A 22,347-nucleotide genomic window follows, 5' to 3' on the forward strand; every position below is an offset into this window, starting at 1 on the left:
CAGGCAGGCAGGCAGGCAGGCAGGCAGGCAGGCAGGCAGGCAGGCAGGCAGGCAGGCAGGCAGGCAGGCAGGCAGGCAGGCAGGCAGGCAGGCAGGCAGGCAGGCAGGCAGGCAGGCAGGCAGGCAGGCAGGCAGGCAGGCAGGCAGGCAGGCAGGCAGGCAGGCAGGCAGGCAGGCAGGCAGGCAGGCAGGCAGGCAGGCAGGCAGGCAGGCAGGCAGGCAGGCAGGCAGGCAGGCAGGCAGGCAGGCAGGCAGGCAGGCAGGCAGGCAGGCAGGCAGACGAAATGTAGTTTGAAATTTTATAACTCACTGCACATCGAAACATTCGTCTTTTTGCTTTGTTTACCCAAGGTACAGCATCATTATAATGGTACAAATGCATTCCAGTTGGTTTTTTTAGGTAAAACTTATTGCAAGGCTGTTTTTAAGGTACGGAAATCCATAAAACCATATGATTTCTTACAACCCCTACTATACAGTACTATCATACTGTATGATAATTTTTTTCTTGCACTTGTATGTATCACCAATACATCCCATTACATCACATTGTTGCTGAATGTGTAATGAATCAGTACCAGTGCACTACTGACAATAAACAACACTTATTCCTGTTGAAACATGCCCAGCTCTCAGAATCATATAAAACAGGCTGCTCTACAACACCTTACAGTAGTTGAGTACGTCTTAGCAGAGATGTGGCAACGTAATAGACAGGAGCTGGAGAACCCGCAGCCACTGAAAAAGTTGGCTGAGAAGTCCACTATGTCAAATCTTGGTGATGTGGCTGATAGCAGTTGCAGCAAATTCAGTTGTGGAGGAAAATTGAAGTTGTCTCCTGAATGGATTATATCACTAGCCTATAAAACTGTTGTATGTCATGATAAAGATGATCAGTGTACTTCAACTACTGCAGCAGCAGCAGCTAAATACTCAGAAGTGAGATGGTGCTCAATACAATTTCCTGGTGCAGATCCAACAGCCATGAGCAAGCTCCTTGGTGCATGTACTGTTGCTAGTTTTGGATACAAAGGTGAGAGTGTGGTAGACAAAAGCTGTCGCGGTGCTTTGAAATTAGAACCAAAAGATTTCATGACAACATTTCAGCTTTGTGACACTCCAATTCTTGGAGAAATTGGATTAATCAATCCAAACTGTGCTAGCTTATAAGCAGAACTGTACAAGTTGAATATCTATACACCTGGTGGCTTTTTTAAACCTCATGTTGACACACCTCAGTCTGGACAGACGTTTGGTAGTCTTGTGATTTGTTTACCAACTCAGTTTAGTGGTGGAGAGTTGGTCATGCGTCATCAGAAGAAGGAAATAAAATATGACTGGTCTTCTCCTGCGTCAGATCCATTGAATGGTTTATGTTGGGCTGCTTTCTTTAGTGACATTGAACATGAAGTTCTTCCAGTTACTGAAGGCTATTGAGTCACCTTGACATACAACCTATACTATGGGCAGTGATCTGAGCAGACCCGCACTTGACATAACAGGTAATCCTTTCTTCAGAACACTTCAAGCAGCACTTAGTCATCTTATGTTCATGCGTGATGGAGGTGTACTGGGCTTTAATGCTCACCATTCCTACACCTTTGATTTGCAGTGGGATGATTTGTTGGCTATGCCAAATTCACTGTCGACAATATGGAGATTATCACCACACTAAAGAAGATACCAATTAAACAGTTCATAAAGAATCCACTTGCTAAACAACGGCAGGACTTGATCAGGTTGGGACAATGATAGTGAAGTGATATGACAGGCTACCTCTAATTCATCAATTTACCCTCCGAAATTGAAAGGTGCTAACTATATAATATTCAACAGTGCGAAGCTGCTAAACCTGCTAAACCTCCCTGTACATATTAAACCAATACTTTGTGAGGCTGATCATTGTAAAAGCCTCCATGATTATCCTTACCTTTTGAGTGTGGCTGATTTTAATAGAGACCCCTGTACTTGTAATTATGCGCTGCGAAATTTTGATGAATTCAGGTGTCAAAAAGAATGTGACCATAATGATTGTTGCAATGAAGAGGGGTTATTGAGGCTCTTTGGTAAAAGTGCTTGCCAGTTTACATATAAGGGCATCAGTTGATGTCAGCAACCACAGTACAACCAACCAGCTGCAGCGATGATGTACCATGGAAATGATCCATTTCTAGAAGTATGGTACAAGGCTGCAGTTATTTTGATTGGAATTCCAAGCTGGAGTGAAAATCGACAAAAGTTGGTGGTGCTGAGTGAAGGAGAGGCCTGGTCCAAGTCATCTGTGAAAATTGAGGATAACGTAGAGGCTTGTTTTAGAAACTTTACATTACATTAACTGTTTCCCTTTAGCTGAACTCTTGAGATTTTCTGTGACTTAGGATATTGCAATTTTATATTTGGTCTAATGCTATTGATGTACAAATACTTGCAAGATTTAATCCTTTACTAATTAGCTATTTGGTGTATATTGTTTAACAATAGAATTTCTAAGTACTATATATAATAAGGGAAACTTTGTGGTGAATTTGGCAATTTGATACAAATTTGCCAACATTTAACCTGCCAATTACTCTAACTCTCTTAACCTCATGTACATGCAGTCACTCTTATCGTTATGCTATCAGTCCACCAGTTAGAACTGAAACATATTTACATTCTTTCTTGCCTTTAGCAGTAATGATCTACCTCAATCACTAATGATGTTGACGATTTTATGCAAGAACTTGAACTCTACTTATATCCCTCGCACCCCTGTATGATTATCTGTGTTTGTAAACTCTTTTAGAGGTTTTACACATAATAGCCAAATTTCTGATGGCGGATATAATGCATATGCGTATCACTCTGGCAGTATCCTCGGTGGTATCAGTGGCTTAAATTGAAGTGACTGCTCTATCACAGTATGATCAGAGTATTATTACAAGTTTAACGTCATTACAAGCTTTTGAGAATTTTAATACAATGTTATACATGTCAGCCTGGATTAAGCCTTAATGTCATTTGAGTTTTGTAGTGGCAGTGCATTTGCTAGCTGACTATAATTATAATCTAATAGAGCAGTCACTTCAGTTTAAGCCACTGATACCTGCCAGGATGATCTGCATTATCCACCATCAGAAATTTGACCCAACACATTAAACGTATTCCAAATTAAATAAGAAATCATAATTTTGGGGTAAAGTGCTGGAAGGAATTTTATACTTGTGTAGGAAGTTCCTACACGTGTACAACTTTAGAGAATTTTTGCAGGAAATATTCCCGCACTTGAATTTTGTAAGAAAGATTCTTACACATGACACAAAGTGTAAGACATCTTCTTGCAGTGTAGGAATTATTCCTACACATTATGTCATGTGTAGGAATCTTCCTTACAAAATTCAACAGTGTGGGAATATTTCCTACAAAATTTCTTAATGTTGCCCTACATGTGTAGGAACCATGCTTCCTACACAAGGGTAAATTTTGGTACATTACAGAAAATTTGCTGTGTTGTGAGAAAAACTTGCCACAACTTAAAGTTTTGGCTTCTTATTTAGTTTGGAACATGTTATTATACAATTGCCATTCTGTTAGTACAGTTATATGCTTATGATTTTTTAGCAATTGAGTTGCAAAATACTCTAATACAGCAGTCACTGCTACTTCGGGCACCAAAGTCATGAGAAAATCTGTGCTCTTCTACCCCTTAAATTACAATTGAAGAGTGTTCTGCGGCGAAGGAATTCCATTTCCACCCATTTCCCGTTTCCTATTTCTCCGTTCCTGGTTTTACCATTACCCATTATAGTGACCATGTCGAGTAGGTCCCAAACATAGCTAAGGTGTACTTCATGACCTCATTAATAAGACCACCTCATTATAGTGACCATGTCGAGTAGGTCCCAAACATAGCTAAGGTGTACTTCATGACCTCATTAATAAGACCACCTCATTATAGTGACCATGTCGAGTAGGTCCCAAACATAGCTAAGGTGTACTTCATGACCTCATTAATAAGACCACCTCATTATAGTGACCATGTCGAGTAGGTCCCAAACATAGCTAAGGTGTACTTCATGACCTCATTAATAAGACCACTTCATTATAGTGACCATGTCAAGTAGGTCCCAAACATAGCTAAGGTGTACTTCATGACCTCATTAATAAGACCACTTCATTATAGTGACCATGTCAAGTAGGTCCCAAACATAGCTAAGGTGTACTTCTTGACTTCATTAATAAGACCACCTCATTATAGTGACCATGTCAAGTAGGTCCCAAACATAGCTAAGGTGTACTTCATGACCTCATTAATAAGACCACCTCATTATAGTGACCATGTCGAGTAGGTCCCAAACATAGCTAAGGTGTACTTCTTGACTTCATTAATAAGACCACCTCATTATAGTGACCATGTCGAGTAGGTCCCAAACATAGCTAAGGTGTACTTCATGACCTCATTAATAAGACCACCTCATTATAGTGACCATGTCGAGTAGGTCCCAAACATAGCTAAGGTGTACTTCATGACCTCATTAATAAGACCACTTCATTATAGTGACCATGTCAAGTAGGTCCCAAACATAGCTAAGGTGTACTTCTTGACTTCATTAATAAGACCACCTCATTATAGTGACCATGTCAAGTAGGTCCCAAACATAGCTAAGGTGTACTTCATGACCTCATTAATAAGACCACCTCATTATAGTGACCATGTCGAGTAGGTCCCAAACATAGCTAAGGTGTACTTCATGACCTCATTAATAAGACCACCTCATTATAGTGACCATGTCGAGTAGGTCCCAAACATAGCTAAGGTGTACTTCATGACCTCATTAATAAGACCACCTCATTATAGTGACCATGTCGAGTAGGTCCCAAACATAGCTAAGGTGTACTTCATGACCTCATTAATAAGACCACTTCATTATAGTGACCATGTCAAGTAGGTCCCAAACATAGCTAAGGTGTACTTCATGACCTCATTAATAAGACCACTTCATTATAGTGACCATGTCAAGTAGGTCCCAAACATAGCTAAGGTGTACTTCTTGACTTCATTAATAAGACCACCTCATTATAGTGACCATGTCAAGTAGGTCCCAAACATAGCTAAGGTGTACTTCATGACCTCATTAATAAGACCACCTCATTATAGTGACCATGTCGAGTAGGTCCCAAACATAGCTAAGGTGTACTTCTTGACTTCATTAATAAGACCACCTCATTATAGTGACCATGTCGAGTAGGTCCCAAACATAGCTAAGGTGTACTTCATGACCTCATTAATAAGACCACCTCATTATAGTGACCATGTCGAGTAGGTCCCAAACATAGCTAAGGTGTACTTCATGACCTCATTAATAAGACCACTTCATTATAGTGACCATGTCAAGTAGGTCCCAAACATAGCTAAGGTGTACTTCTTGACTTCATTAATAAGACCACCTCATTATAGTGACCATGTCAAGTAGGTCCCAAACATAGCTAAGGTGTACTTCATGACCTCATTAATAAGACCACCTCATTATAGTGACCATGTCGAGTAGGTCCCAAACATAGCTAAGGTGTACTTCATGACCTCATTAATAAGACCACTTCATTATAGTGACCATGTCAAGTAGGTCCCAAACATAGCTAAGGTGTACTTCATGACCTCATTAATAAGACCACTTCATTATAGTGACCATGTCAAGTAGGTCCCAAACATAGCTAAGGTGTACTTCTTGACTTCATTAATAAGACCACCTCATTATAGTGACCATGTCAAGTAGGTCCCAAACATAGCTAAGGTGTACTTCATGACCTCATTAATAAGACCACCTCATTATAGTGACCATGTCGAGTAGGTCCCAAACATAGCTAAGGTGTACTTCTTGACTTCATTAATAAGACCACCTCATTATAGTGACCATGTCGAGTAGGTCCCAAACATAGCTAAGGTGTACTTCATGACCTCATTAATAAGACCACCTCATTATAGTGACCATGTCGAGTAGGTCCCAAACATAGCTAAGGTGTACTTCATGACCTCATTAATAAGACCACTTCATTATAGTGACCATGTCAAGTAGGTCCCAAACATAGCTAAGGTGTACTTCTTGACTTCATTAATAAGACCACCTCATTATAGTGACCATGTCAAGTAGGTCCCAAACATAGCTAAGGTGTACTTCATGACCTCATTAATAAGACCACCTCATTATAGTGACCATGTCGAGTAGGTCCCAAACATAGCTAAGGTGTACTTCATGACCTCATTAATAAGACCACCTCATTATAGTGACCATGTCGAGTAGGTCCCAAACATAGCTAAGGTGTACTTCATGACCTCATTAATAAGACCACTTCATTATAGTGACCATGTCAAGTAGGTCCCAAACATAGCTAAGGTGTACTTCATGACCTCATTAATAAGACCACCTCATTATAGTGACCATGTCAAGTAGGTCCCAAACATAGCTAAGGTGTACTTCATGACCTCATTAATAAGACCACCTCATTATAGTGACCATGTCGAGTAGGTCCCAAACATAGCTAAGGTGTACTTCATGACCTCATTAATAAGACCACCTCATTATAGTGACCATGTCAAGTAGGTCCCAAACATAGCTAAGGAGTACTTCATGACCTCATTAATAAGACCACCTCATTGCAGTGGTTAGGTCCCAATTATTATTGCTTTGTCATAATTTTACCTCATCGAATACATTAATTTATATCATCCTCCTCCACAGCTCTACTTGACCCAATCAGATGGTGAGCTCTTGTTACTAATGATTGTGTGATCTGGTTTATAGCTCAGCAGTGTCCATCATTACTACGTGATCTCCTATCAACCTCTGAACTTAAACATTGCCTTGGGGAGGAGTTGGTGTGTCACCTGCTGATCACATGACATCATGTGATCCATTATAGATGTATTGTTTACAATGCCTGATTGGCCCTCCAACTGGACTGAACCTTCGTAACCTTATATGGCATGGCTTCCCTTATCCTGGGGAAATCCCCATGCAGTGAGTAGTCATTAACTTAATATTGTTCAGTTGTGTGTTTATAGTGGAATGTGGATACTTAAAGATGGTTGTACAGCTAAAAGTAAGCTCCCTTCCCCAAAGGCAGTTCCTTAGTACTAGCTACACCACTAGCTGGCTTCATACATTATTACCTAATGAAAGTGGAAAGCCTTTTATTTTAAAATAAACTCCTTGGTCATAAAGTGCTTGTTATAGAGAGGTGTATACCTTACCTAGTGCTCCTGTGATTGCTGCATATTCTAACTGTTTCTTGCAGGTTTGGTCACCTGCTGTTAGTACTGGTGGCTACCATTGGTCGGATATTGCTGCAGAATAAAGGCGTGTGGCTTAAACACAGGGAGCTACTTACATTATCACACGATGATGTCATCAGTGGATCATGTGATGGTAAGCATCCCCAATATCATCCAATCTTCATGGAGTATCCTTAGGGCATGGTGACATGACAAAGAATGATATGATTAGCTTAATTGATCAGTCTTATTTTGTATTGCCACCAAAGAGACAATTATGGTACAAGGCCATCAATGAGTATTGTAGTGGACAGTAAGTTAAGAGGGCATGGGCATGTAGGGTGTACCGAAGATCTCTCTTTGGATTTACCAAGTAATTAAATTATTCAGTTGAAATTCTAATTCAATTATCTAATGAAACACATCCTTCATCTCTTTGAGCAATGTGGTATTGGTTGTATACATGTGTCTAATGCTGATGGAAGAACTCTAATGTATTCAGTCAAGCTATAGTAACTACTCTAATAGAACAGTAACTTAGCATCAAGGGGATTTACCTTACATCAATGACTATGAAGTGAAAACTCTCTTTGACAATTGTGGGCATTCCCCGTAATGTATATACATATGTCAAGTAACTTGTACTGACTTCTCTCCATAAAGCAACACTAGTTACAATAATGGTTGCTAGTAGCTTTAAAAACTAAAACTCTTTGCAATTTTTGTACCTTACATGCTACAGCTAAAATTAATGAAGTGGATACATTCTGTACTCCGTGATTAAGGCTGTGTATCAGAGAGAATTTTATTTGAACTGGCCATTTGGTTATAAGTAACTACTAATAGGAGAAGTGCATAATATACAGTTCTATTATTCCCTTTATAACTAATCATACTAGTGTGTTACAAAAGTTAACAGACAAGCATAAGAAAGTAACTTTTACAGAACTAAGTTACATGGAATATAAGGTAACTAGTTGCTTTTTTTGTCCCATGCACCTGTGTGTGTGTTGACATAATGTAATCTGGTATTTGTGAGAAGTTGTGTTGTCAGAGTAGCCCCACTTATAACAAGCTAAGAAAACTAGAGTTGGACCTGTCACCTGTGAGAACTCAAATAAACATGACAAGTTGGTCTATGTAAGTTACAAGATATGTAACTAGTTATATTACTGGTTACTTTAAAATGTAATCTATTAGTTTTGCAAAAGTAACTAGTTACCCCAACTCTGCATGCATCACACAGTTTTTGTGATGATGTTCAACTAGCATCAGTTCTTTAGCTGTGTCCTCAGCATAGTAGATGTACAATTGTTCCTCAGTATAGGGCTATTATAGGCTGGAGTAATGCAAGTAAGTCTTGTTCAAAGAAAAAAGATTGTAAGTCACCACCCCAGGCATTACCTTGTGATTGCCATACAGGCCCTACACCAGCCTTATTGGTATTGTTATGGACACATTATTCAATTTAGGTACCACATCTCCACTCCACTACTCCTATCAGAGATGGAACATTCCCTCAGGCGAGTGTTTGTGTGCGTTAACAAGTGTCCACATCGTTTACTCACTGCTGAAGTTAGTATCATGTGATCCATGTAATAACATCATCATATTTACACCCACTAGTCAACACAGTTGTACACCACTTTTGATGAGGTGAGATTGTGTGTTGTTTGCTTAAGAGTTTATCACACTGGAGGGTTAATCATACAGTACAGTAACAGTACAGTAGTACTGTATAGTAGGGACCACAAAGGAGTAGGTGTGGCCCACGAAATAACATCACCCAAAGAACAGCCTCAATTTCCCCTGATGATATTGGTTAGGTAAAACAAAGCCCAAACAAGCTTTCAGATCGACCCGAAATGCTTTCAACAAGTTGCTACAGAATTTAAAAATATATATATATATTCAATGGAATTTTTTAGTGATTGACTGACTGACTGACTGACTGATGCCTGATGCCTTCAAACAAGCGTAACTTGAAAATGGCTAAGGCTACGTGCTTGATTTTTTCCCTGTCTGACATTGCTTCGGCCTGAGAGGTGCCTTTTGGCATACTGCAGTACGGACAATGCATTCTTCATGGACTTACCAGTGTCCTCCTTTGTGTCCCATTCATCTTTGCTGATAATGCAACGTGTTGATGTGGTGGTAGCACATGATGGCTTCCCTTCATAACGGAAATCGTCCATATTTTTGATAGTGGTTATTTTGATAGCAGAGGTGCTTTTCGAACAGTTCTTGATTCGTACTGCTGTGTAACGGGTTGAACATAGCCAACGACGAAGCATAATGGATACTTCACTTTTCAGACAATAATTACTAAACCAACAACGATATACTTATAGGTATAATCTAGTTCTCTCTGTTTTGGCCTCTGCTCTTGTTGAGGTCTTTGCAAATGCTCCATACATTATAGTATATGCTGATTTACCCTATGCTGATAATGCCCCCTCAAACAACAATTCCAACTTATCTCCTAATCACCTCTTACCATCCAGATATTGTGATACACAATTCCCAGAGTCCTTCTATCACTTTGTTGGAGCATAGATAGAATAACGCTTACCGGGATTGGAAACGGAAGTATTCTACATCATCATTTGTGTACAAAATCCCCAATGTTACGTCACAGCCTTTGATGTTATCCGTATTTCGCCTTACTGCGTTGGTACAGATAACAACTCACTTTCTGTACGAATTTCACTTCAACTACTTCACTACGAGGTTGTATTACACACTAATGGAGCCGTTAGACTGCAATATACTGAGGTAAAACGTTTCTGCTGGTTGTAAATTTCGTTTTTAAAACCATGTCAGTCAAAAGTGCGGGTCGGACTTGACAAAATTTTTGCTTGTATCATTTTCACTAGTAAGTATTTGAACTAATTTGTACGCCGAGTGAATGTCTCATGGCCATAACTAATAAGTAGAGCCTACTTTATCCAGTGAAACTGCTCTGCTTTGTAGTAAGGTGTACCAAAAGTAAGCGAAACACGGATCCCACGTGCACCCACTTCCGTTTCCAATCCTGATAAGCATTATTGTATCTATGGTTGGAGTTAATTTGTCCTCTGGACTCTTCTGCTCATATTCAGGCTGTTCGAAGCAGAAAGCAAAATAAAGTTGAATACCTTCAGTTGCTGGCTGGGTTTGACTGCCTTAACATTGCTAATTACTATGATACAATTGAGATAACGGTGCTGGGCCACTACCAGTTATCTTCTGTCAAGAATCTACTTAACTTATTAAATTTTGTTCACGAATATATCGAAAGATTTTATCAAGAAATGTTTGGATGATGCTGCTTCTGCCAGTATTTCAGCTTCAAGAAGGATCTTTCTGGCGAGGGATTATAAAGAGTGGGCCACTGATTAGATAATACTTGCATTGTAGCTTATTATTTTTGTATTGGTTTGTCTGTTTTTTTTGTTTGCTTGTTTGTTTGTTTTTGTCTTTCCTTGCCATGCCCACAATGGCTCCATACTTGGTTCTGTTTGTGGTTGTGAGGACCCACATGCATTTAATCTTTTTACTTGTACACACTTTCATCAATAATGATTGTTCTTTCTACTGGGGTGTGCGGCACCATTTCTTTCTTTGGATATAACACTTCTTATTGTTTTATTGTAATTCAATATCATGCACTACTCCAGCTTGTTTCAGTATTTTTTTATCGATGTGCTATGGTCCCTACTCTAGTTGAAAATTCCAAAATCTTTTGTGTACTTGTCATTATACAGTATGATAATAATATCATGGGGGTTTGGGCTTTCTTGCCGTTCAAAAAAAAACAAAAAAACTTCATTTTCCCTTCAAAACAATACCTTTTAGAGCGAATCTTCCCGACAAATTTCTATGGAAGTTTAAAAAAAAATCTATTTAACTGAACTAACTGATGTCTCCATATGAGGCCTTCAGCCTAGCATATTTATAAGGCTATGAACCTGATTTTTTCACTGTTTGATGTTGTTTCGTCCTGAGGTGTGCCTTTTCGCCAACACAATATACACATCATGGACTTGGTAATACCCTGTTGTTGTTTTTTCACTGATAACACAAGGTGTCAATTTGTGCAGGTACTATGATAGGTTTCCCTGTGCCTGTGGTGGTAGCTATTATGCTTATTGCCTGTATTTTCCATAGTGATGGTGGAGATACTCTCGTAATGTTCTTCACTAGTATCATTGTGTAATGAGCAGAGCATAGCTGAAGATGAAACGTAATAGCCACTGAACTTTTTGAAATTCATTGTTGGTTAGACACAATAAATTTTATGGTATGTCTAGAGCCATTCTTTCTTTTGCCGGATGTGGTGTACATTAGTCATAACAAACAAGTAGAAATAAAAATTTAAAGTTTTAAGTTGGATTAGGGATCAAAGAATAAAAAAGTAGTGAAATGAGGGAATAGCAAAAAGTAGTGAAACAATTAGAGCTATAGAGGTTGTCTATACCTGCAGATATACGTACTAGTGAACATTTAATCCCAGTTGTAGACAACCTCTAGCTCTTGTTTCACTACTTTTTGCTATTCCCTTGTTTCACCACTTTTATTCTTAGGGAAACCCCCAGTTTACTGTCTCACATGATACACATTAGATGATGATACACAGACTGGATGATGGTAGTACTAATCAATTAGTACAGGAACTAGGAGCTCCTTATATGGAGATGTTATTAGACTTGTTAGTACACCCTGAGGGGCCTCGTTTACGTGACCACATCAGTCATGGAGAGGTAGGTGTGTTTGATGATATCATCACATCACATGATCCTCATTACAGGTGGATGTTTATCACATATCTGCCATAATGGCTAGTCATGTGATCACTGTTGCCATGACATTGTGTGGTCGCTACATCACACCTACACCTCATGACATCATCATTGACTATCATTCACTCTATCATCCTCTATCCATCCTGAGGAGAGAGGTGTGTCTAATAGATAGGATTTGTAGTATGGCTTCATCATGCAATAATGCTTATAGTGTAACAACCATACTAGTCTGCCATTTGTAGGGCTTGGTTTCAATAACATGGAATGGGACAAATACTCTTCTTGCTTGGTTTGCCCACTATAAAATTTCAGAAGTTAGGATAACAGATACTGAACACCTAACAGCAGACTAACACGTTTATCATAGTGGAACATTTTTAATTTGACTTGAGTCATAATAAACGTTTTGCATGCTGTCACAGACCAGACCTATGTGTAGCCCTGTGCTCTAGTGAAGTAGCTAGAGTATGGTAATAACAAGAGTTCATAATGTAAAAAGAGAGGAGAGTGTCCTAACTGTATAAATGCATATCTCGTGATGCAATACCTAATTATAGTCACTTTCAATGTGTTAGTTGGTCAGGTATGTACTCAGCATTAAGTTTCACTACCACTGTAGTTATGGTTTCAATAAGCAGTCCACTGATGACATTGTCAACACTCCTTAACACTTTACGTGTTGACATGATATCCTAAGAAATCAAAGTTTTACTGCATTACTTCGAGATACGCTTATACAGGCTATACTGAAGTAGGACACTCTCCTCTCTTTTTATATTATGAAAACTCTTGGTAATACTATGTAGTAACTATTCTGTGACTTAATATATTTTAAAAACTTAATAGCTAATAAAATGATGGGTGTTTCATTTCAGTTTCAAAGTCCACAGATTGTTTTCACAACTTTAGCCATTTGATAAAGAAGTCACATATTGTATGAAAAGGGCTAGCATTGTTGTGGAATTGAAAAGGAGGTATCTGAAAGTGTAGTATTGCAATACTAAATGTACTTTAGCTGGAGAATAAAAATCAGGAAGGATCCCTAAAATTGCAACTTTTAATCTAAAGTCACAACTAAATTAAATTCTTTACATAGTTGCTGTAAAAATACAAGTAAACAACAAAAAAGACCAAGTACTACCCTTATCAGCTGTTAAATACAAAATGAATTAAGTGGCTATACTGGTAAATTTCTAAATCAAGTCACAAATTTCTGTAAATCAGTCAGTGGTTGTTATATTATCATAAAATTGTGCATTATTTGACACTTAATATATATGTAACACTGTACTTAATACTCTCTTAGTAGTCTATAATTGTATTTATGTAATTACCTGTGCACGTGCGAGAGAGTCATTTATTAGAATTGTTACTGGTGCCATGCGGTGAGGTGTTATATTACATTGGAGGTCCAAACAAGATAAAAACTTGGATCGAGGCGACTAATCATGTCTCAAGAGGACGATTTTTCTCCAGGCATCAATAGCGCGGAAGTGCAAGAAGATGAACTCTCCGGGTCCGATACCGACGAATGCAAACAACCACCAGATGGAGTAACACTGCCACTGAACTCGAAGAAGCTTGTCATCAATTATGTCGATTAGCGACAGCGTTGGGAATTTCCGTAGAGGGGTCAGCGTCAACAGTGAGACAAGTCATTGACGGGAAGTTGATTCAACTTGGCCATGAGCCTTGCAACACTCAAGTTGTGGTTAGTAAAGTGGATTCAAGACTGTATCTTGTAAATGACACTGGAATTGTCACAAAAGAGATGGAGCACGTTAGTAGTGACAATGTGGTTCCTGAAGCTCTTGTGACATCGCATGGCACTAATGAATTACCCAACGATGTAGAAACGCTGCACAAACTACTACGTGAGGTGCGCCTAGAAATCGAAAGCCTTTGTATTGATTTGAGTAATCGAAATGCGGCACTAGATGATTTACATACGGAGCTAGCAGCTGCCACGCATAAACTTAAAAGCAGTCGATGAACTGCAAGGGGAGGTCAAAGCGCTTAAGAAATCGCTAAAACAGCAGACAGCAAAGGCCAAGCGCTTTTGGCCACAGAAGTGTGAGCAGTTGCTGGCCCATGAAGCTATGATTGAGGAGAAGGATGCAGAGATTGCTACATTGAAAGTGCTCACAAGTACATCACATGCCACAGATGTTGTTCCAGATCCTATTAGTGAAGTGACTGAGACTAGTGTATTGTCAGAAGAGAGCACAGTCAGTCATGGACACTGAGGTAAAGCCCCTCCTGTGGATGCATACACTGGCAGTGATCCTGAACTCTGGTTTAATGATTGGCTTCCCACACTTGAGCAAGCAGCAAAGTGGAACAATTGGAGTGATGAGGAGAAAGTGATGCAACTAGCTGGACATTTGCGAGGAAAGGCAGCTCGAGAATATAGTCTTTTATCGTCTGAAGAGAAACAGTCATTTACTACAGCAGTCCAAGCATTGAAAGTATGCCTAGATCCTGGTAGTTGTGCATTGGCTGCCCAAGAATTTAGGAATACTGTTCAAATGGACAAAGAGAGTGTATCTGACTACATTACTCGACTAGAGAGATCATTTCAAATTGCATATGGCCAGGAACACCTTTCCATCAAAACCAGAGATGCATTTTTGTTCAGTCAACTTCAAGCAGGACTCAAACTAACTCTTATAGAAATCCCAGCAGTTTCTGGATCTACTTCCTACAAGCAGCTCTGCATTACAGCCAAACATGAAGAAATGAGGTAAAGGGAGCTAAGACGTCTCAGGCAACAGCAATACAGACAGATCAGAACTCAGAGCTCCAGGTAAGTTTCAGGTTACCGTCCTTCCTCACGGCCTACTAACTCTACTGATCCTAGATCTCCACGCGAGTGTTATGTGTGTGGTAAAACAGATCACATTGCAAAACAATGTAAACTACGCAAAAGTGAAAGCACTGCTGTGGAACCAAAGCCCAAAAAGGCATGTACTGTTACTTCAACATCTGCAGCTCCTAGGGTGAACACAGCCAATCCTATGCAGTTTTTAGATTCTGACTGATGCTTCAGTTAGTGTGGTACGTGTCACTGACCACGGAAGCCATCTTCGAAGGGTACAGGTTGATATTGCTGGGGTACCAGCCATAGGTCTGATAGATACTGGTGCTGATATAACTATTATCAAGAGTTCATAATATATATATTTAGGTATTATGTACTCTTGCTATTATGGGCCCAGAACTGTTTAAAAAAGTAGCTGCAGTTGCTGGCCTTAAGAAATAACAGTTCAAATCAGCAGACAAACTGCCCCACACATATGACCACTGCACATTTAAGTTGGATGGACAACTTGACCTTGATGTAACTTTGGTTGACAAAACCATGCACACAGCAATGTATGTCAAGATGGATGCTTTTGATGATTTACTACTCTCAGAAGGAGTGTGTCGTCAGCTTGGCATTGTGGAGTATCACCCACAAGTAGATGCTAACAAGCCTAATCGTGATCCTGAGGTTGAACCCCCTCCATCAGCACTTAGTGTTCGGATCCAATTGGTGCAATCTGTAAGGTTAACAACTCGTAGTGGTACTTTAGTGTCAGTGAAGTTGGAGAATCATGAAGTCAGCGGCCCATTGCTACTGAACAAACTGACAATTTTATGAAGGGAGGCCATAATGAACTGGAACTAGGTGAGTCACTAGTACATTGCAATGCTGCTGGATTTACTAAGGTTTATTGTGTAACCCCACAGGCTCCACTTGCAAGCTTGCCAAAACCACTTGCCTGGGTATGGCTTCTGAAGTAAACCTAATAGTACCAACACCAAGAAGTACAGATTCTCCACCATTAGCAAGGGCAGGGAATATTACCTCTACTGATACAAGTGATTGTCAGCGGAAATTGACTCAGTCATTTGCAGAGATTGGTGCTGAATTGCCTTGGCAAGACAAGAGCACACTATATTCCTTGCTTTGTGAGTATCACAATACATTTGCTTTGGAGGATTGTGAGAGGGGTGAGACAGACGTAGTGACAATGGAAATTAATACTGGAGAAGCCCAACCCAAGCGTCAACTGGTACGACGTACCCCCTTTGCAGCCAGGCAAGAGATAGCCAAGCAACTTCAAGAAATGCAGCACAGAATGTGATTACTCCATCAAATAGTCCATGGGCAAGCCCAGTTGTATTGGTACGAAAAAAAGATGGGTCATTACGCTTCTGCATTGATTACCGCAGCCTGAATTTAGCTACCAAGAGTGACACTTTTCCTCTACCCAGAATTGATGATCTCCTGGACCAACTGGGAAATGCAAAATATTTTTCAACTTTAGACTTAGCAGTTGGATACTGGCAGGTGCAGATGCATCCAGACTTAGGAGAGAAGACTGCATTTGTCACTCACCAGGAACTTTATGAGTTTACTGTAATGCCCTTTGGCCTCAAGAATGCCCCTGCTGTTTTTCAATGGTTTATGAACAAAGTATTCATGGGACTCAATCCAGAGAATGGTCGTGACTTTGTGGCAGTTTACTTAGATGATGTCATCATTTTTTCAGACACATTTGAAGACCACCTTGCACACTTGAAACAAGTGCTGCAATGCTTTTCAGCTGCTGGACTAAAGCTCAAGCCATCTAAATGCCATTTTATTTGTCAAACTGTCGAGTATTTAGGACACACTATCACACCAAAGGGAATATCTCCTAACAACAGCCGAGTAGTTGCCATCCAGAACTTTCCATTCCCTACATCTGTAAAGGAGGTTAGGCAATTAGTTGGCCTCGCTTCTTATTACCGTCGTTTCATCAATGGGTTTGCTAGAATAGCACAGCCCCTACACCAGCTCACTCAGAAAAATGCACACTTCAACTGGTCATCAGACTGTCAACAATCATTCTAACAACTCAAGGACACTTTAATCAATTCACCAGTACTTGCTTATCCTGACTTCTCCAAAAGTTTCACACTGGAAACTAACGCATCAATTAAGGGACTAGGTGCAGTCCTTTCACAGACACAAGAGGACAATCGGTTGCACCCAGTGGCATATGCCAGTAGATCTTTGTCAACAGTCAAGAAGAGATACGCTGTCACAGTACTGGAAACCTTCGCAGTTGTCTGGGCTATCAGCCACTTTCATGCTTACCTTTACGGCCATGATGTTACAGTTTACACCGACCACTCCGCTGTGAAAGCAGTCTTAGAAACATCCAGTCCAAGTGCAAAGCATGCCTGTTGGTGGAGCAAGGTATATGCAAGTGGAGTCCAGTCTGTGCAGATTGTGTACTGTCCTGGTAGAGAGAATTCCAGTGCAGACGCATTATCACGTAACCCCCACAGTGAACTACCCTCATCCTCCCCTGAATGTGATGTACAAGTAGCAGCAGTTGATAGTAGCATCCCTCCATCGGACTTGGAAATCTCTCAGTTGCTTCAACAAGACAGTGAACAAGGTTACAATAGCCAAACTGTTGCAGGAACAGACTTTGGCACTGCACAACAACAGGATCCAGAAATTAATGAAATCATTAAATTTTTGTGCAATGATACCTTACCAGATGACCACACTAAGGCAAAAGAGATTGCAGCACAAGCACAATCATTTGCCATTATAGATGGAGTATTGTACTTTATTGACCAGAAAACCAACCACTGTTGTTGATGCGTTGTTCCAAAAAAGTTACAAACTCAACTGATAGAAGAGAACCACAGTGGCCCCATGGCTGGACATTTTTCAGGGGAGAAACTCTATAAGTCCTTAGTGAGGCATTGGTGATGGTCAGGCATGTACAGTGATGTCACCAAACACTGTGCTTCTTTCCCACAGTGTCCAATAGTCAATGGAAACAGACGAATTAACAGACCACCTCCTTCCCCTATTCCAGTTCAGCGTCCCTTCCAAATTATGGGAGTAGATGTCATGGAGTTACCTGTTACTGACTCTGGGAACCATCATGTGGTAGACTTTTTAACTAAATGGCCTTTGGTATTTCCTGTGCCAGACCAGAAAGCAGTTAGACTCGTCAAGTTACTGACAGAGGAGGTCATTCCACTGTTCGGTGTACCAGAAGCTCTCCTTTCAGATACTGGTACAAACCTGATGTCTACTTTAATGCTTGACATTTGCAAAAAGCTGGGAATTCGTAAATTGAACACCACAGCCTACCATCCTGAGTGTGATGGGATGGTAGAACGTTTCAACCGCACCCTAAAGACTGCTCTTCTGAAACATGCTGCCACCTATGGATCTCAATGGGATAAATACTGTTTGCTTACAGAAATGTCCCACATGACTCCACAGGTGAAAAGCCTTCATACCTCCTGTTTGGCGTAGACTGCAGAATCCCTACTGATGCTGCTCTATTGAAGCCCTCCTCTCTACAACTGGGCAACACACAGGATTACAGGGAAGAATTGTCTCTTTCACTTAGTTCAGCATGTGAGATTGCAGCAAAGGCTGTACAGAAGTCCCAGCAGTGTTACAAGACCTCGTATGATTACAAGCTGAAGCGTATTACTTATTGTGTCAGTGATTGGGTTATGGTAAAATTTCCAGCAGAGGAAACAGGGCGACTTCGTAAGTTGTCCCGACCATGGCATGGCCCCTCTCGATTCACTGCAGTTAATGGACCAGATGTTAGCATTTCTAAAGTGTACTGCCAACAAGAGGGAGGCATTCAAGTGCACCAATCACGTGTCAAGCCTTGCCCACCAAACTTTTCTGCAGGCTTCTTTTGGTACAGTGGGAAGAGGAGAGGACCAGGTCGCCCCCCTAAATGGGTTGAACAATTTCTGACCGATAATCAACTAAAGGAAACAAATAATGAAAATGATAGAATTTCAACATCAGTCAAGATGATGTACCTCATGAAACAGCAAGTACAGTCACAGAACATACACCATCACAAGAATTGACTCAACAGAAGAGGATGAGCAACAAGTATAATCTGCATCAAAATCTTCGTCATCCTAAGAAGTTCTCCAATTGACAGGCTTGTGGTCAAGCCTCACCTGCGGACGGAGTGATGTAACACTGTACTTAATACTCTCTTAGCAGTCTATAATTGTATTTATGTAATTACCTGTGCACGTGCGAGAGAGTCATTAATTAGAATTGTTACTGGTGCCATGTGGTGAGGTGTTATATTACATATAAAACAGATTGTCCCAATAATTTATTGCATAACTTCTACAGTAAATTTCTTCAAAATCTACTACTCTGGAATGATAAAATGATATGTAATAGTTATACCACGGGCACGAGTGCTTTGCCTGATATATACCCACAAGCCCGAGGGCCGCAGGCCCAAGGGCGAGTGTGTATATACAGGCAAAGCACGAGTGCCTGTGGTATAACTAGCATATTCTACTTTAGCATGCAGACTTGCCTAATTGGCAAAATGTGTAGTTGCTATACCCTTCCCTTATATAGGGAACCAAGTAGGCTGTGATTGTGGGATTGAATTTTGCCAAACTGTGGGATTCAATTTTAATACATCAAACAGTAGTTTGATTTTACCTTTGCTAATATTGCAATTTTAAGAGACTAGTGTTAATTATGTTACTTTAATCACTACATTTACAAAAACAAAAAAACAAACTACTGTTGATGCATTAATATTGAACCCCACAATCACAGCTTGTTTGGCAAAATTCAAACTCACAATCACAGCTTGCTTACTTCCCTATATATGAGAAGAGATAACATCAAAGAAATCTAATGATTTCTGGATATAGTGTGCACTCCTATTAGGTGTGCAATATCTCGAGTAATGAGATATACGCACTGGCTTAATGAGATATATGCACTGCTACTATATCTCGTTAAGCCAGTGTTTAACAAGATATACACACTGGTACAGTGCGTATATCTTGTTAACTTTTCCGAACCATTGCAATATGTGATATATATGCACTAGCTTTCCTTTGATCTGAGGTGTGAAAGTGGTACATATGATGTTATACAACCTGATTATAACATTATTATAATTATATACAAACAGTAGCAGTTAATATGAAAAGTTTGTTACTATTTATAGCTTTGTGATATTTTATTTGAATGTGCTAGTTAGTGATGGCCTGTGTTAACATCATTTAGTTGTTGTCTCTAATTGATGCTCTCCAACACCTATTGGGTCACCAGATGACTGATCTACACAGGTAACAGTGTGGTTGTCATGGTAACAGTGTGGTTATACAATTATTAATTATCATGATATCACTTCACACAGACGGGATCCTGTACAGAAGGCAGTTAAGTGTGTGGGTGTGGCAGTGACTGAGGTAGCTGAAGTGCTACAACAACAGTTGTCAGCTGATGTAAAACTACCAGTGGGAGTGGCTGATCAGCAACAACAATTACTAGTGGGAGGAGTGGCTAATCAGATAAAACAATTATCAGTGGGAGTGGCTGATCAGCAGCAACTAGTGGGAGGAGCTGGTAAAGCCAGTAATCCACTAGAACTGTAAGTATTAACTGTTCATATTAGGTGTTGAAAAGAGTCAGAGTGTATTGTGTGTGACCAAACTTTTCTTCTGCCTAATTTCTGATTGTGACAATGATAATAAGTATGTGACGTATCTCAGGTATGATAAAAAGTGTTCAAATAAATGGATAGGTGAAGACCATCGATTTGTGTTGAGCACTCTAATAGAACGTATAATTATACATCTCAAAATACTCTAATAGAACAATCATTTCAATTTCAGGATAAATAATAGTTAGACACCAAGACCAAGGGAACTAAGCGATTTAGTAACCCTGATGGCCCGAGGCGCTACTAAGGGTCAGAGGGGTTACTAAATCGCTTAGTTCCCGTTGGTCACGGTGTCTAGCCTATTTAGACTATGGTTTAAAGTACATACCTTTATAGCCAGAGCATTAGGGTGGCATGAAAGAGCAATGCAGAACAGCAGAACGGTTTCTTCCTGAAGTCCTTACAGCGTCCACAAAAATAATTATTCGACCGGTAACCAGAGTAACAGCTAGAGCTATAGTAGATACGCCGTTTAGTCTACTATTTCTCCAGAATTATTCGCAGAACACGGAGAAGAATTGTATTACAGTATTATCAAGTGCTCCAGTGTACCTTTTGTGTTATAATTATTTTTCACGTACAAAATTGCCTGAGGGCGGGTTACTAAATGAACATGTGTAGGTGACTAAATGAGCATGTCAGGTGACTAAGTGATTTAGTAACCCTCTAAATGAGCTATATCATAGTCTAAATGAGAGTCAACTGTAATTACTAGAAACAAGTCACTTTAACAATTGTACATTTATTTAATGTTCCCACTTGCTTTCTCTATCAGTAATATAAAATGGGTCAGCTGTGAATTTATGAAAAAGATTTTAAATGATAGAAAATTTTGTGGTTTGACTTCATAAACATTAAAATTTTGTTTGCATGGAAGATTTAGTGTGCTACTAAACTTGGATACAGATTTAGTAATTGTGATAGCAGCAAAAATATCTGTTACCTGAACCATGTAATAGACACCTCCAACATATACCATAAGATAATTGTTCAGCCTATTGTATTAAAGAGGTTAATTTGTTAGTCACCAGATCAAGACACTAATACAAGACAAATGGTTCCACTGGATCACCAACACCTTGTTTGTGGCTCGTGAGGTACTGGAGTGGGTGGGGCTACTGAGAAGGTGTGTCCACCATTGCTATACCACCATCCTGCAGGTGAGCTATAGGATATGATATGTTCGTATTGAGCTGTACCTGAGTGAACAAGAAGATAACAAATATTGTTAGATAAAAGGAGTCAGTCATTGTGCCTTGTATCCTTGTGTTGTTTTTAACATATCAGCTCAACATGAATGTATATTATAAGAGGTGTGACTCTTTGTTGTGCATGCTAACCATGAGCTGATCACAGGTGGATGCTATGTTGGTACTTAGACAAGATCAGTTGGAGAAGAAGACTCTTCGGTCAAGGCAAAGAACCAACTATGAGCTTCTGCAAGAGAGGTCAGTGACCACACCCATATTGTAATGTTGCTATGGTAATGTTATAAACAGTTGTGCCATTTATATGGATTCCTCCAGGCTATTAGTGGGTGTGGTCATGATCCAGATCACCAGATATTGTCACCATGACTACAACAAGACCATCAGGTAACTACAAACACACCGTAACACACATAGTGAGAAGCCATGAAAGTCAGTCTATTTTTCGTGTTCGTTTGCATGGATAACACTTAAGTGGCTTGATAAAGTGTAGTTTGGCTATAATGAAATTAACCGCTTACAACCTTATTAGGAAATGAGTACCTGACTAAGCAGGCAATTGTGAAGTGGACAGCTAAAATTGTTTA

General features: G+C 39.8%; 1 protein-coding gene across 4 annotated transcripts in view; it reads left to right on the forward strand.

Moving 5' to 3' along the window:
* The window catches only part of LOC136268288 (endoplasmic reticulum membrane-associated RNA degradation protein-like), a 37,574-nt gene that overhangs the window by 14,334 nt on the left and 893 nt on the right, over nt 1–22,347 (forward strand). For 3 of the 4 annotated variants that reach the window (XM_066063576.1, XM_066063579.1, XM_066063577.1), the window contains 14 exons: nt 6,717–6,738; nt 6,780–6,853; nt 6,898–6,995; nt 7,273–7,403; nt 7,448–7,562; nt 8,722–8,824; nt 8,876–8,905; nt 11,854–11,991; nt 12,039–12,188; nt 20,114–20,175; nt 20,247–20,480; nt 21,577–21,712; nt 21,909–22,000; nt 22,052–22,147. In XM_066063576.1, the coding sequence (XP_065919648.1) occupies nt 6,717–6,738; nt 6,780–6,853; nt 6,898–6,995; nt 7,273–7,403; nt 7,448–7,562; nt 8,722–8,824; nt 8,876–8,905; nt 11,854–11,991; nt 12,039–12,188; nt 20,114–20,175; nt 20,247–20,480; nt 21,577–21,712; nt 21,909–22,000; nt 22,052–22,147 (1,481 nt within the window). The remainder of the gene's footprint in view (nt 1–6,716; nt 6,739–6,779; nt 6,854–6,897; nt 6,996–7,272; nt 7,404–7,447; nt 7,563–8,721; nt 8,825–8,875; nt 8,906–11,853; nt 11,992–12,038; nt 12,189–20,113; nt 20,176–20,246; nt 20,481–21,576; nt 21,713–21,908; nt 22,001–22,051; nt 22,148–22,347) is intronic. The other variant, XM_066063578.1, reaches the window with a different exon arrangement.

This window comes from Dysidea avara, chromosome 10 (assembly GCF_963678975.1).
Source record: "Dysidea avara chromosome 10, odDysAvar1.4, whole genome shotgun sequence".
Lineage (NCBI taxonomy): Eukaryota > Metazoa > Porifera > Demospongiae > Dictyoceratida > Dysideidae > Dysidea > Dysidea avara.